The 16,171-nt window shown below is 39.0% G+C and overlaps 2 protein-coding genes across 3 annotated transcripts in view; one reads left to right on the forward strand and one right to left on the reverse strand.

The window, feature by feature from the left end:
* Positions 1 to 6: 6 nt before the first annotated feature.
* Positions 7 to 12,789, forward strand: PARL (presenilin associated rhomboid like). Of its 2 annotated transcripts, XM_027686107.1 has the most exons (9): positions 7 to 61; positions 750 to 890; positions 3,384 to 3,432; positions 5,404 to 5,499; positions 6,875 to 7,024; positions 7,348 to 7,418; positions 8,733 to 8,834; positions 10,583 to 10,680; positions 12,403 to 12,789. In XM_027686107.1, exons 2-9 carry the CDS (start codon positions 846 to 848, stop codon positions 12,518 to 12,520), a joined length of 729 nt encoding a protein of 242 aa, XP_027541908.1. In that variant the 5' UTR covers positions 7 to 61; positions 750 to 845; the 3' UTR covers positions 12,521 to 12,789. The 2 variants fall into 2 exon arrangements, with proteins under 2 accessions (XP_027541908.1, XP_027541910.1); XM_027686109.1 differs by lacking the exons at positions 7 to 61; positions 750 to 890 and adding an exon at positions 2,832 to 2,974 and having other exon boundaries at positions 12,403 to 12,728.
* Positions 12,790 to 15,766: 2,977 nt separating this feature from the next.
* The window catches only part of YEATS2 (YEATS domain containing 2), a 69,605-nt gene continuing 69,200 nt past the window's right edge, over positions 15,767 to 16,171 (reverse strand). The window contains exon 31 of the mRNA XM_027686241.1: positions 15,767 to 15,834. Within this exon, the coding sequence (XP_027542042.1) occupies positions 15,804 to 15,834 (31 nt within the window). The 3' untranslated portion in view covers positions 15,767 to 15,803. The remainder of the gene's footprint in view (positions 15,835 to 16,171) is intronic.

A 16,171-nucleotide genomic window follows, 5' to 3' on the forward strand; every position in this document is an offset into this window, starting at 1 on the left:
CGCCGCCGCCGGCCGCCCCTCGCCGCGCCGCCTGGTCAAGCCGCTCCTCTTCGCCGTCGGGGTAAGTGGCTCCTGCGGGGAGCGGGGTCGGCAGGGAGCGTGTTCCGTCTTTCTCAGTGGAATTCTGCCTTCTTGGATTTCGTTTCTCAGTACCTCAAAGTTAGTGCAAGGTTGTTGGCCAAATACTGTGCCGTTACACTGAGATAATACGAAGGAACTTCAGATAAATCAATGGAAACGTTGTAAAGATATCCCAGTTTCATTCCATTTCAGCGAACTTAAATAATTTAATTTACGCATTTTGTTTGCGAACCTCTTTGATAAAGTATTATCTTGTGACACTTAGCATTCGGTAAACCTGAGGAAATAGCCTCAGGTTGCACCAGGGGAGGTTTAGATTAGATAGTAAGAAAATTTTTCACAGAAAGGGTTGTAAAACATTGGAACATGCTGCCCTGGGCAGCAGTTGAGTCACCATTCCTGCAAGTCTTCAAAAAACGTGGATATGGCACTTGAGGATATGGTTTAGTGGTAAACATGGTGTTGGTGGTGCTGGCTTGATGGTTGGACTTATGATCTTAAAGGTCTTTTCCATTATCCAGTTTCTATTATCCCTGTCCGTCAGCGTTGCTCAGCTCCCATTGCCGTGGGGCTGAGCAGCCAGCACAGTGCATGGTGTTAGCCTGGGATGAGCCCGGCTGGAGCCCCAGGATGGAGCAGTTGTTGAGCCTTTGTCCGGTGTCACCCAGTTTACAGGCTCAGCCTTCGGGTCCGCTGCCATCTGGCAGTATGAGTCGCTCAAGTCACGGGTCCAGACCTACTTTGAGGAAGCTCGAGCGGACTGGATGGATAAAATGCGGCCACAGAAGAGAGGTGACTTCAGAAAGCAGGTACACAGCGCCAGGCCCAGGCTGCTCCCACGTGGGTGGATTCCTGCAGGAGTGTCAGGCACAGCTGCATCCCTCCTCCGGTGTGAGCACTATTTGTGGAACAGATACTCGTCCTCATTATTCTGATTTGTAACTGGTTCTCAGCAAATTACAGCAGATGCGTTTCCTTACAAGAAAAACTGATAGAATTAGTTCCAGAAAGCCGTAACTTACAATATTACTGTGAAAGGTATAGTGAAAAATAGAGAAAAATACTGCCTTCACCCAGAAATGCAGGAAAGGAGTTTGTATATCTAAACTAGGTACCACTTGTTTTTTCACCATAAAAAAACCCGAAACAAATATTCCTGCTATGTCTGAGTGTTCTCAGAAGTGAACATGAACTCCCAAAGAGGACAGAGCTAGCTTAAATTCTGAACCTTAAGCATAAGATTTTTCAATACTCTGGCTTCTGAAATGTATTTGTACTTCCAGCCTCTAAAATCTGACAAATACGAGTGTTTAGAGGGCTTTTTTACTTTGAGAGCTGATATTGAGAGCCTTGGAGTTTGGACAGCAAGAACAAAATTAGCGCTGCGAGATTTGTTACAAATTTAGTTGGTATCCCAAAAGTATCAATCAATTAGTTTTTAATTAAGTATACTTAAAACTAAACTAAACATGCATGTATGCATTATGTTTGCTTCAATGTTACTACTATGAGTTGTGATAGACCAGGCTTGATACTCTGTAAGGTCTGGTTGTCCAAGGGAAGTAGGGCTGAGCGTGGAGCTGGAGAAGCTCAGGGTCCTGGGCAGGACACAGGAGCTGTGTTTATAATGTATATTGTGCACACTGGTACTGCCTTGGAAATGGGCACGTGGGATAACCCTGGTGGGCGGCTGAGCACCACACGGCTGCTCACTCATGTCCCCCACAAACCCACAGTGGGCCGAGGACAGAGGAAAGGAGGAAGAATAGCAAGAAAACTCAGGGATAAAGATAAAACAGCCACCAAAAAATTGTTTAGTAAATGGAAGACAAGGGAAGAAAACAAGTGATGTGAAGGCAGTCAGTTCTAATCTCCTGTGGAAAGACCAGTGCCCAGCCAGTTCATGAGCAAAATATGTTAAATGTCCTAAAATCCTCTCTTTTGGGGGATTACATTATGTGGTAGGGAATATCTTTTTAAATATTAGTGGGTTAGTTCAGCTCATCTGCTCAATTATATCACCTCCCAGCCCATCACAGTCCCCTGTTCTGTCACTGCACAGGCAGAGTGAGAAATGGAAAAGGTCTTCATCTTGTGCAAATACCATTCAGCAAAACCTAAAACATCGGTGTGTTATCAGTACTGTTTTGGTCAAAAATCTAAAACACAGCACCATGTATAAGCTGCTAGAAAGAAAATTAACTCTATCACACCATGCTTTCTTGCTTGGTGTATATGAACTGCAGGTGAGATTATGATCAGCACTTAATATTTTAAATAACTTTGGTTTTATACTTTTATTTTCCTTCAAAACCTGAAGGGGAAGATCTGGTGATTAGCTATCCAAAAAAGAAAACAAAACTGCCCTGTTGTTAATAGGCTTAAACTGCCAATCCCCATCTTCAACGGGTAAGTTCTATTTTTAAGAGTTCAGGATTCTCCCAGTTGCTTCTGAGGGCATCTGATTCTTGTATTTTAGAAAAGTCATGTTTGTTTAGTGTTCTTATACTGGAGAACTGATATCTGTATCCTGTGCCAGAGAATTAAAAAGAAATGCAGTGAAGTTGTTACTTTGATATCAAATAGTGAATGCTTTGTTTCTTGCAGCATTATTTTCCCTGCCTCCAACCTGCAGATAATGTTAATGACAACTATCAATATGGTTGGAAGGTCGTTGAGCTATCAGCAAAATATTTGTGCAAAATGATTCTGAAAGCTGAGGAGTGGAAAGGGGGGTGCAATTTATCTGTGGGCTGACTGCACTCAAAATAAACTTTTTCAGGGGTTTTAAACTTGGAGGAGGGCTGGGTGAGCTGGACGCAAGGGGGAATTCCACATCTTGTGAGCCACCTCTGCAAAAGTGATCCTGGCACAAAAGTGGAATCTCTCAAAGGTGGGTGGTGTGATGTTAGACAGCATTAGGGTGAGGATTAGTTGAGGCAGGATTTATGCTAACTTTGGCTAATCTGCTAAAGTAAGCATTATGGGCTAGATCCTTGTTTAGTACAAGCAGGGTAAACTTATGAAGTTGTGTCAAAGGATATAACTCCATTCTTTTTAAATAAACTCTTCATCCATATCGGGGCATTTTATGAAGAGGAGGGTAGATAACTTTTCTTGAGTAAGGAAATGTCAACTTGAAAAGCCAAAGCAATCAGAAGTAAAAAAGTTTGAAACTGATTTACTTCACAGACTTCAAACAAATGCTTTCTATTCTTAAAAAAGGTACATAACCTTATGTGACTGTTTTTGAAATTGCAAATACTTCCCAGTGGCATTGATGTACAACAATTCTGTTTCAGGTTAACAGCTGGTGGAATAGCCTGACTGAGGGTCAGCGGACTGTGACAGGTTTGTGTTAGCTTACAAGTATTAGACATTCACAGGAAAAGAAATATGGCAAACAGGTACAGTATGTTAAAACAGATGGCTTTCATACCACGTTTAGGTTGTTGGGCACAAAGCATGTGTAAACTTACACCTGCACATACACTATTTCTGCTACACTTCCTTCTCACCAACTATTTTTTGTATGCCTTTAAAAAATCCCTATTGATCTAGGTGAGAGAGTGTGGAGGATTAACTAGAATCCTCCCCCAGCAGCATTTTTCTCAGGAACTGTGAAAAACAGTAAATGCTTTTAGAAGGAATAGGTATATGTATTCCACTGATAGGTGAAAATAAAATTCCCTACTAGTTACTTGCTTGCAGCATGTTGTATAAAAAGTAGCAAAAATTATCCTGTGAGCTTTCCTTTGATTATAATGTATCTTTGATTGGCTAGCCCAATGCCAGTTGAAATCCCCAAGGTAAATGTGATACGTGAAAAGAACTTGATGAGAACTTGATTCAAATCCAGATGAAGTAGCTCAGCTCTATATGCTGTTATGTGTTCTACATTAAGTATTTACGGAATCTATATTAGCAGGTTATTAGCATAAGGTTACTTAAGGTGCTATTTCTATGTCATTTAACTATTCTACAGAAGCATTTTGGAAAAAAAATTTCTACCAACTTACTAAGTCTTGGAAGTGTTGACTCTCAGTTTAAGAATAGGTTGCATAAGTGCTGAATGTTTCGGGCCAGAACCATCTCAAGCCACTCAATTAACAAGTGGTGTCAGGAAGTTTTGTACAATGCTTTGAATCACTTCAGCATGCAAGGCAGGTCGAGACATAGATACTGTGGGGCAGTGAAAATTGATACAGTCTCTGTGTCTCTCAACATCAAGTTAATCTAAGGAGCAGTAGAAATTGTAGCTGGTAGAGCCTGAGCCATTCAGATACTTACCTTTGATTGCCATAACAGGGTTGGACTTACCCTACTGAAATTGCTGACAATTCTGTAACAGTTTGGTTTGGCATTCAGGGAAAGTATTTCCTCTAATAGAGGAGCATGGTCCAATAGGATGGAGTATTGAAAGAAGAGATTATTGAAATTTTAGTTCTAGGATATATGTGTCATAGCTTTTCACAGTTCTTGCATTTTGTTGCAAACTTCAAATGAGACTAATTATCTGAGATATATTGTTATGTAAAGGAATCACAATTATTTTCCCCCTTAGTATTTCTAGCTATTATAAAACATTTTAAATACATAACTGCTTGGACAGAAATAGGGAAGGTGCTTTAACCAGGAAATAATAAATTGTCATTATGTTTCTAATAAATTACATTCTTATTTAAAGTAAGTATTCTTATTTAAAATAAAGACTTCAATAACATCTGTGAACTGAAAAGCTGTGCATTTGCTATCTCCCAAAGGTGATTATGCCCTAGCAATGCCAATTCAACTTTCTATCCTTGATTTCTAAGCAGAATCTTTACATTTCCCTCCCCCAAAAATGGATAGGATGCGTACTGTGTGTTTGTAGGACTCCCACAGTCTTCTTCCCTTATGCAGTTAAATGAAACTGTGCAGCAGACAGTGCCACTGGAGAATAAACAGCGAGATGGGCAGGAAATAGGACCTCTTAGCTGGCTCCTATTTCGTTGATTCTGCAGTGGAAAAGGAGTTTGAAACCATAGCTTGAACGTCCTCAGCACAGATTTTTCTGGACTGTTGTGTTCATTACACTATGTTAAAACAGTTGCAGTTAAATGTCATTTTTCTGAAAGACTTCCACTATGTAAATGTAGCTTTCAGTATTTTTCTTTGCTTTTTCTAAACTCTGTGCAAAGTAAGAAGTGGATACTGCTTTTATGGAATTGTGAAGAGAAAGTATAATTCTTGTAAGCTTCCTTTTAAATACTTGTTTACAGTAAGCACTATAGTGTGTTACATTCATAATTTGCTTTTATACTTATTTTTCCCTCTTAATAGGTATTATAGCTGCAAATGCCTTTGTATTCTGTTTGTGGAGGCTGCCCGGCATGCGACGGATTATGTTTACATATTTCACCTCAAATCCATCCTCCAGTAAGTGAACAGTAATTTGAGTGACTTTCCTCCATAGGGATGTAATAGAAGGTCTGATCATACTGCAGAAGCTTCAGGTGGCACATGGCTCATTTGTAGCTCCATTACCCACAAGCAATCTCAGTCGTGCCCAAACACATCGTTCTGTCTAGGCAGGAGATGGTTTAAGGGGAAAAAATTAGAAGCATCTAATCTGATTTTTTAAGACAAACTTTTGTCTTAAAAAACTGGTGCTTTTCTAAATATTGTAACACCAAAACTGTTGCTTGCTATCTGGCCTTTTCCTGCATTCAGTGGGATGCAGCCCCTACCTGTGTGAAGGTGAAGAGGTGCTCCTCCCAGTGATTCGAACCCCAGCTGCTTTGCTGGACAGAGTGCAAATCAAGCCACTCTTTAGGAAGAAGAAAAATAAATTGTACTACATAATGCCATTCAAAAACTAAACTCAAAATGATTACCTGCTCTCCCTTTAATGTTCAGTGGGAGCAGATAGAACAGTCATCAGTCACATGCATGTACACTTTTGTCCGTAGACAAACATTAGTCTGTATGTTGTGTATGAGGTCCTTGTTTCAAAGCTTTGAGTCACATTAAAAAAAAACAAACTAAGCACAGACTTGTCTTTCACTGTGTGTGAAATGTATTGAAGAGATTAACTTAGGAAAGCAAGTTACTGGTATTTAATAGCAGAACAATTGGTTTTCGTTTCTACAGCAAAGAACTAAAAGGATGAGACAAATGTATTCGGAAAGTACTTCCTGCTATCCTCTTAATTTCTGCTGAAAAAATGGAAATTCAACCAGTTCCCCTACGTGCTCCAAAGCTAAAGATAGCTGTTATCCAGATCTGAGCATGTCACCCCAAACATGTTTTAAATAATGCTGACCTTAAAACCCGCTAATTGGCTTGTTTGCATTTTCAGGGCTGTTGTTTCAATGAGGAGAGCTAGTAGCTTTTTGAAAATATAACTGTTTTTGATTTATGAGTTCATCTCTGTAGCAAATTAATTTTATATAGCTGCTTATATATTAGAAATCTTTCACTATATACATATATAAATATCTTTTTTTCCTTTTTCAAAGCATAGGACACATGTCATAAGATAAATGTTTTCTATGAAACAATCCCCTGTAGGTAACTAAGACTGTGCAGCTTGCATATCTCTGGGGTGTATGTTCTACCTTTCCAAAGGTGTTGAATGGAATTTGAAATTTGTTCTATTTCTGGGTTTATATTGTAGCTTGTATTTGAGAATCTAAGCATAACTAGCCCCAGTATGTCTTGATAAATGTCTAGTTTGCATGCAAGTTGACATGTAAGTTGAAGCAAATTAAAGCACTGACTTCTTTATGTTCATTGTTTTTCTCTTTTGTAGAAGCCCTGTGTTCTCCCATGCTGCTCTCTACGTTTAGTCACTTCTCTCTGTTCCACATGGCAGCAAATATGTATGTTTTATGGAGTTTTTCCAGCAGCATTGTCTCTCTTCTGGGATGCGAGCAGTTCATTGCAGTATATCTTTCTGCTGGTAATATATAAAATATATACTTAAAAATATAAATATGTATTCATGCAAGTAAAGAGTGTGCATGGTTAACTGCAGTATGATGACTGATGGCCGTTGCTCTATATTAAAAGCAGTACTTCTTTGCTGTTATACAGATTATTGGTAGATTTAGGATATTGGGCTTCAAAATACCATGATAAAACCATGTCTGTTTTTAATTCATGCTTTGCTACCAAAATACAGACTTATGTAAGTTTTGTGAGAAAAGGTGACAGTTAGTTTGTGCTTTCTGATGCTTGTCTGCATTGCCAGCATTGTTTCCAATAGTAATTTCTCTTTTTTAGGGGTTATCTCCACTTTTGTCAGTTATGTTGCTAAAATGGCCACTGGAAGGTTTGAACCATCCCTTGGAGCTGTAAGTATCTTGGAATATGAGAGACCTTATAGTGATCTCTGAAGCCATTTGGAAAGTCTGTTGTATTCTTTAACCTGCTTAAAAGCCAAGAATATATGTGGGATAATGAAAATTAGGAAGGTTAACCAAAATCAAGTACCCAGGCAAGAACTGGTTCTCCTGTTCATCCAGTGTGTTTGATTCTGCTGCAGCAGCCACCCAGAACTAATGCCACTTAATGCTAAGGGTTGTAAATGAGTCCTTAACAGCAGGACCTCTTGTGTCTGAGCAGATCAGTTGCGTAACTTATTGCAGAAATAGTATTTCATAATTGTGTATCAGTCTTCTCTAATTGAAAATAGAATACTTTAGAAAGAGATACAAAATCAGACCATCAAACTCAGTGTGTGATCCCAGTGAAAGTTGTAGGGCATGCTGTGCAGGAAGGGCAGCACTCCTGCCAAAAATCTTGCTGGATGAAAGATGTGAGGCAGGCTGAGGAGCTCTTGTGGTTGCCAGTTCTTTACAAGTGTTTTTAGTAGCAGAACGTTTTGAAACACTTAACTTGCTCTAAGTTTGAGATTAACATAGGCATTTGCTTCTTAACTTACTTTACTAAATAATTTTGATAGAAGCCAAAAGTCGGATTCTCATTTTTCTATTGAAATTAAAAAAAAAATCTGTTTAGCTGTGAGGCAGTTAGAATTTTTAGAAGTGCTGTGTATTGTCCCTTTATCTTATGAATAACTATATCTGGAGCAAGTCACTTTCCCTTACTCTTACTGATCTGAACTTACTGAAATTGCTACACATTGCATTAGTTTACTGTGTTCAGAGTCTTTCCATTGTGATTATTTTATGGATACAAAAGCCCATGGTCAATTTAGTACAGTACAGGGAATTACTTGTTTCAATGACAAAAGATTTTTGTCCCTGTCCATCTGTTATTTTCCTTGATTTTGTACAACCTTCAGAATTATTCCCTTTGTTTGATTAATCTATGTTAGATTTCCAGGGCTTACTTGGGCGAAAGCACATTTACATAAATTGTTATCTTAAAAACAGGGGTGGGGGGTGGGTATTTCTTAATTATGTAAGAGCATTTGAAGGATATTTTTTTCCCAGTACTTATAATTTCAGATATTGAAATTAAATAATGCTGTCTTGGTTTATTTTTATTTTGAACTTTGCTGTGGTGCTTTGTACTTTGAGTATTACCACAGGGCTGCATTTGAAAATAAAAGCCCAAAAGGAAAAGGGGTTCACATGCAGGAAAATAATTTTTCCTTTATGTAATATCTCAGCTTACTTTGATGTCTTTTAATGTATTTACAGTCAGGAGCTATAATGACTGTCCTTGCAGCCGTATGTACAAAGATGCCCGAAGCAAAACTGGCCATCATACTTCTTCCAATGTTCACATTTACAGCAGGAAGCGTAAGTGCCACTGAACTTCAAAGAAATTCTACTCTTTAAATATTTTCCCCATACCTCTCCAATATCTGAGCAGATGTCCTCTTCATTTGTGTTTCTAAGCTGTTAATTTTATTTTGAAAGAGAATGCGGGTCATAAAAGTCATGGGGACCAATCAGAATTGCTGCAGCTTGGAAGTCACTACACCAGTGTGGAGTGAATTTAGAATTATCCTAAATCCCATCATCCACGGGTCTGTTTCAAATCTGATCCCAAGAGGTGAAAGAAACTGGGAGGGAGTCAGGTTTGCCTGTCTGAGGAAACCTTGCATACACATCCCGTTCTTTCTGATGAGTGATATTTTTGGTAGCAGCACTGGTAACAGGCTAATCTAATACTGGCACACTGCCTTTAAAGAAAAACTTCATTTCTCATGGGAGATTACATTCCAGCCCTGGAGGAATATTTGCCTCCTCTTTTGGATATCATCTTTTGATGCTTTTAAGAACACTTGTGGGATTAATAATAGACGACTGAAACTTTCCTTCGTGTGTAGTACTAGGACTCTTTTTTTTGTTTCATTAAGTTCTTTTATGCACATCCACTTCCACATTTAGGGAAAGCTTCTTATGTAGATCTTGTTTTAATAAGTTAATCATCTTTGTTCCTGTACTTTAAGTTGTTTTACTGCTTAAAGCAGTTAAGCCACGTCATTCCAAGATCATGAGATTTAATACTTTTTGTAAGGGAAGCTTACATATTTGAACAAGTGTTCTTAGATGTAGCCTTTGTGTTTTCCTTGCACTTCTGCTTGAGTGGATGTGGGTTTTTTGCATGACACCCTTTAATGGTATCTTTCTTAGAAGAGATGGCCAGGGTAGAAATATTGGCAGAGCCACAGAGAGCATTGTCATGATCAAGTGCTCATTGCAACAGCAGAGCAATATTGGCTATTGCAGTAGAAAGGTAGGAATAATTTTAGCCCTTTTATGTAATTGTATGTAACTTTACATACTCCTTCAGCATACCTTATCTATACTGTAATGGGCTTCTAAAATAAACAAGCCAATGTAGCAATAGAGCTGCTATTCTAATACATATTTTAAAGGAAAGAGTTCCTGCCTAAAGTAACATTTAATCCTAACATTAAATCTGTTGGTCTTTATGAAATGGGCCATCTAGTAAAATTTTGTGTATTGACAGTTACGGTGGCTTATGTCTCCTGAGGATGGTACACCATTGCTCATGTTAACTGTCATCCTGATTTTCTGTCTTCTAACAAACATACCCTTTAGAACTAGAGTGTGATGATCAATTTATGTCAGATAACAGGGCCTGCCCCACATGTTCCATCCACTGGAGGGTTGAGTTTGGGAGGACAGATGCACATAAATCTAAGCTACGTCAGAATTAGAGAATGAGAATGCTGCAATTACATGTTTTGTGGTGTCTTTTATAGCATGTACTCTTTCAGGTAACTTCTGTCTTTTTCCTGACCTGAATTTGAAATGTATTTTGTTTGAAAAGGACACATTCCTACCCTGCGCTATTCTGTAGATGCTCAGGTCTATTTTCACAGCACAGTACAGCTGAGGAATGAGTATGTTGTTTTAAAACAATTTATTTTTTACAGTGATTCATTTGATATAAAATATATATGATGTTTGTTGATCCCAAATACTTGCTCTGTGCCAGAATAGAAAACTGTTATCAGTGGCCATTTTTTGTGCTGTGACTGGTCCTGTCCATTCCATGTTCTCTTCCTTTCTAGGCTTTAAAAGCCATAATTGCATTTGACACTGCAGGACTTGCTTTAGGCTGGAGACTTTTTGACCATGCTGCACACCTTGGGGGAGCTCTCTTTGGAATGTAAGTCTGTATTTACTAACTTCTGCTTGTTTTGTATTTAAATCAATCCTGTATTTTTTCCTCTTTACTTCCTATTATTTCTGAAGTACAGGGGTTTTTTTTGAAAGTTTTCTTCACTAGCATTGAATACAACTCACTGTTGTTCTTGTAGTGCTATAAAATTCTGTGGAAAATGCTGTTAACAGAGGCTTAGGACTGGAAGAATTGAGCTGAACTGCCTCAGAATCATAGATTACACGTAAGGTTTTCCTGTCACCATAACCTGAGCTGGCTGGCTGTCCAGCTCTTCCCAGAATATTGAAGAGAGTCACAAGGCAGAAAAGATTCTCACGGAACAGCATGGACAAATTAAAATAACTTTAAACAGCTAAGAAAATGCCTTTGTCTCAGTGTTTTTCCTCTAATTGCCAATTTAGAGAGAGCTACAGAGTTAATATAAGCACAGGCCAAATTCCTTTGGGCAGCCTGTACTGCTGTTTTCTCAGTGTTGTTGCGCTGCCTTTGTGTGGACCTTTCCTAATTAGTAAGAACTACTAGAAACAAGTTTGTAGGAAGCAGTTCTGTATTGTTCCATGTTTCAACTACATTATGAGTTTTTTCCCTTCAGCCCAATTGCAGCGTTGTCTTTATTTTCACACGATTGCTAAGAGCCTTTTTAAACACGTTAGGTAGGCATTTGAAAAGCCTGCCTGAGATTTCACTAGGCCAGATTTAACAGCAAACCAGTTTATAGACCAAAGTGTTTGCCATGTCTTGGCTTTGGTGTCAGTAACTTCTGTGCTGCACAGTCTCCTCTTCTCCCCTTCTCTGGCATCACAAGTGAATGAACAATCTGCATTATAATGTAGATTCACACACTAAAAAAGGATAGCAGTTGCAGTAAAAACTGTCTTGAGTTGACAAGTCTCTTGCTTTCCTCACCGACATTGTTTTACCTGTTTGTTCTACTCTGTGATCATTTTGGTCACTTCATCCTAAAACAGGGCCTTTATTTAGGACATATGTTGAATGGCCAAAGTGTTTTTTATATATTACCTCCCAGACAATTGTCCGCTTTGGAAAGTGACCAGTTTCCCTCATAGAAAAGTGCTTCTATTATTCAGGACTCAGGTGTGGAGTCAGGCTTGTGGGAGAACCTTCAACCTATTTCCATGTGGTTGCTTCTCCTCGTGCCTCTCCTCTGCACCATAACCTCCCTTATCACTTATGTTGATATTCATATATCAGAATATATAGTTCTCTATGAATATAAATTAAGCTAGAACGCTTTGATAGATTAAATCTTCATTTAGATGCTTATGGAAGAAAATTCACTTTGAGTGGAATGTGGCTGTTCATTATGGGGCAGTTGTATTTTTGTAGGAGAAAACCACTTTTACTTGGTGTTGTCAGTAAGGATTAGCCCAAGCAACAGAACTGTTTTAACAGTCTCCTAAGTGGAGGTAGTTTTATGTGTCTTTTTAAGAAATCACAAAATCACGAGATTAAAGGCATGAAAAAACTATTCATTCTCAGGACTGAAATAAGCAAGAACACAAAGTTAACTGTTTGGAGTCAAGAGAACAAGTGGCTTACCTGCCACTTTCCAAGCATGTTGTTCTTTGTGCCTCAGTTTATCTTGTCTTCTATACCAAGCTTATACTTGGTTTTAGTGATCAACCTATTCTTTCTCAGATGCAAAGAAAAGTTGCAGTTAATTTTAACTATTATTTTCTTTCCCAGGTGGTACGTGACTTATGGCCATGAGCTCATATGGAAAAACAGAGAACCACTGGTGAAAGCTTGGCATGAATTGAGGACAAAGAACGCAGGAAAGGGAGGAGGTGGAAGATCTAGCTGATTCTAATACTAGAGATTCCTTGTGCCCAAGTGATATATTACTTGAAGATGTGGGACTGAATTGGTTTTGAAGGGTTTTTTTGCTACTCCACATTAAGCCTCTGAGGAGCTGAAGTTTCTAATGTAACAAAATTATGTTACAAAAATGCATATCCATAGAAAATGAACTCTGACGAAGGTGGAACAATAAAGGGTTTTATCCTATTGCTTTCTGAGGTAACAGTCTGCATTACGTTTTTAAAGGTGGAATAAAACATGTTTTTCAATTAAGTGATGTAAATCTCTGTCCACAAAAAAACCCCTTCAAAATGTGGTACAACTGGTTAATACTTAGGAAAATAAACTGAGGAAGTTACTGAATCACACACCCCTAATGTCTGCCAGACAACACAAAGTGCTTTCTTAGGAGGCAAGCTTTAGGCAAGTTGGACTCAACATAAGGCTAAGGTGGTGAACTTCAGTGGTCTTCATTGTTGGAAGGATTGGATGAGAGGAGCCAAAGGTCTCTTTTGTTCTTAATCTTGAAATACTCGAAGCAATACTGGATTGTTTGCCAAGGTTTACATACTAGTTAATGGTCCAGCTTTATTTGTTAGCTGTGGCTATTCAACTCCTGTTTTTCATTTCTATACACTTCCACAGTGCTTTCACATCTTCTTGGATTTTACTGTAATGGTATCTTTTTCATAATTATGTGCAGGGGAAGAATGACGTACTGTGGTTTTTGATATTCTACCATAAGTTATACTGCTTTCTGGGTTCTTTCACTGCATTAATTTGGGGGTGGGGTGAGGGGATGTTCTTTAAATTGTGCTTTATTGTTAGTTCCATTTAAGGTCCTTCTTCAGATTTTAAAACTAACATTTGGTTCAGAATCTGACAGTACTAGAAAATAAGCAGCTTCAGCAAAACTAGGTGAAATTGGCAACGCCATAGCCATAACAACCATGATCCCTGAGATCAGCAACACCATAACCAGAAGTAACTACTAAAGTAAACCTGAGGGTAGTACCATGACTAATGTTCCTATTTTACAAATAAAAACAAAAACTCAATTTGGGGTATGCTGCTGCTCTGCACCTGTCCTGCAAGGATAATACTGAACCCCTTGCAAAAGGCTACAGAATCTTCCCAAATAAATTTCCCTTAACTCCTCCCTGTAATCAGAGCTAGACATTCCAGATGGACTGACCTGCCAAAGAACATGATGCATTTGTAAGAAGCAACTTGTAGGCTTTTTACTTTACAATAGTGCCTTGCAGAAAATACATTTCCTGTGGGGATAAAGAATACATAATGCTAAGTGGTATCAGTTTTAATAAGTGATGGAGTAAAAAATTGCTGTAAATTCCCTTATTGTCACAGGCCAGTGCTTGTCCAATTTTTTTGTCCCTTGGAAAAATGAGACATTTGAGGATTTGTTACTCTACATGCCTGTCAACTTAAACGCTTAAAAAAATGAAGGCATGGGAGTACCTGATGCTCCTTTGCTCTGCTCCAGAAATTTTCTGACTTTCATTTCTAATCTGTCACATCCCCCTTTCCTACTTCGTTTTGTGATCCTCAGGACTAGTATGCCCGTTTTCAGGGCTTCAGCCACAGTGCAGCCCTGCCTGCCGCAGAGAGAGGGCAGCCGGACACACAGCGAGCGCACTGCTCAGCACAGCCAGGGAGGGTCCAGCAGCGTCAGAAGATGCCACTGAACGGGCTCATCCCACAGGAGCATTTCATGCCAAAGAAGCTCAAAAGCCATAGCTCACAGTATTTCACACATTGGTTTTATCTATCTATTGTTGTCTTTGCCCACTTCCTTTTATTTTTACCCCCTTTCTCTTCCTTGCGTTACCTCTTGTCCGTTCAACAACTTATCTAGTCCCTTCAACAATTAGGTATTTGCTGAGAGTTTTTCAGAGATCCTGGCTGAAAGCAGGGAGTAATATTGCAGGAAATACAGTGTGTAAGCCCTGAAGGACATTATCTTTTACAGGTCTAGAAGGAGAAGCTGAAGTTGCTGTTAAGTTCTTCAACATAGCAGACAGCACCTCAGAGAAGTCATGCCCCTGTATCGCCTACAGAGAGTGAAGAGACTTGTGGTACGTTACAGCCCCCAAGACAAGTGTGGTGTTACTGCACCCTTTCAGCTTGCAGAAAGGGACATAAAGCACCTGAAAAACCATCCTGGAACCACCACAGAGGTTTGGAAGTCACCGGCTTTTCAGCCGGTGGCTGTGGATTGAGGGTCTCGTGCCTAACCCCTAACTAGGTTTAAGAGCATTCACCCTTCAACGACCTGTTCAATGTATGGATCTTCCTCAGTTATAGAAACCCTAGAGGTGTGTAACATATGTAAGGCTGTACAAAAATCTTCATGTGGCCATGCAGTTGTTTGCACCTGAGCCTTTGTGCAGCATTATCTGGCAAAGGCAAACTGTCTTCTCTGGTCCAAAATTACCTTAAAACTGCAATAGGAAAGTCAGCTCTTTAGTCAGTCAGACAAGGAATCATGACAGCTCACTAGAGTAAATAAGATACCTTTCTGGCAAGCGAATACCCTTCTTGAAAAATCTGGCATCAGCATGTCAGTATCTCAGTATTTAGCCACATGTTTGAATGACAAATTAGAAGAATGGAAAAAAAACCCCAAACTAAAACCCCAACCCTAGAAAAAAAACCAACAAAAAGAACCAACCACATGGAAAGACTTTTCAAAGAGATTATTGTGAATAAAAATACAATGTGGTGATTATGCAGACAGTTGGCAGAGACAACAGCTAGTGTTTGTGTAGGAAAACAGCAATAAGTATAAAGTCATGGTTAGTCATGTAGAGAAACAATCCTTTACCTTTTTTCAGTGGCTTTAAAGTCTGCTTTGGCCTTCCCATGTTTAAGGAATATTTTATTTCAGTGATCTGCTCTATTTGGAATTTCATTTTAGCATTAAAACTAACTGTTAGAGTTTTCAGCCCCCATTCCTGGCAGCAAGAGCTTTTTAGCTTTCTGATTTGATGGGTTTTCTTTGTCTTACTGTTGCAGTATTCCTCCTCCCCCCCCCCCAGCTTTTAATCATGACAAATCTTCTAAATGCAGGCAACTTTTTAATCTCATCCAACATCTTCTGGTTTTCCTGTCTGATTTAGCCTTTGTGCCAATTTCATCCTACAAGCTGTGATGAGCAGCTGCTCCAAGCACTCCCTGATGCTGTAGGTGGGCTCTGAGACATGCATTGCCAGAGCTGAATTCAGTACTAGGAAGTGGCAGGCACAGGATGAGCAGAGACATCCGATTTATTCTCTGATGTATTTTGCTAAGTCAGGCCTAGGAACAAGGATCAGAGCATCATTTGTACTTTGCCACAGATAACATGATAAAGCAGATGTTCTGCTTTCTCCCATGGTTGTAAAGTCTATTTCTCTTTACCAGATATGATTTATTTTAAAAATTACAATGTAGAACCGAGCAGTTCTAAAAAAACAAGAGCAGTAGAAAATTAAGAAATGTCTCCCTGCGTATTCCTAAAAGTAAAATTATGTTTGTGGCTTTTTCAGACAACAAATTAAACACAGCATTCAATAGCCTAAATGGTTTTGTGACAAGAGTTCTGTGTGGGACCAAAATGTTTTTACCTGAAATTTCCGAATCTCCTTACCCCAAC

This window comes from Neopelma chrysocephalum, unplaced genomic scaffold (genome assembly GCF_003984885.1).
Source record: "Neopelma chrysocephalum unplaced genomic scaffold, ASM398488v2 Primary Assembly neopelma1_70, whole genome shotgun sequence".
Lineage (NCBI taxonomy): Eukaryota > Metazoa > Chordata > Aves > Passeriformes > Pipridae > Neopelma > Neopelma chrysocephalum.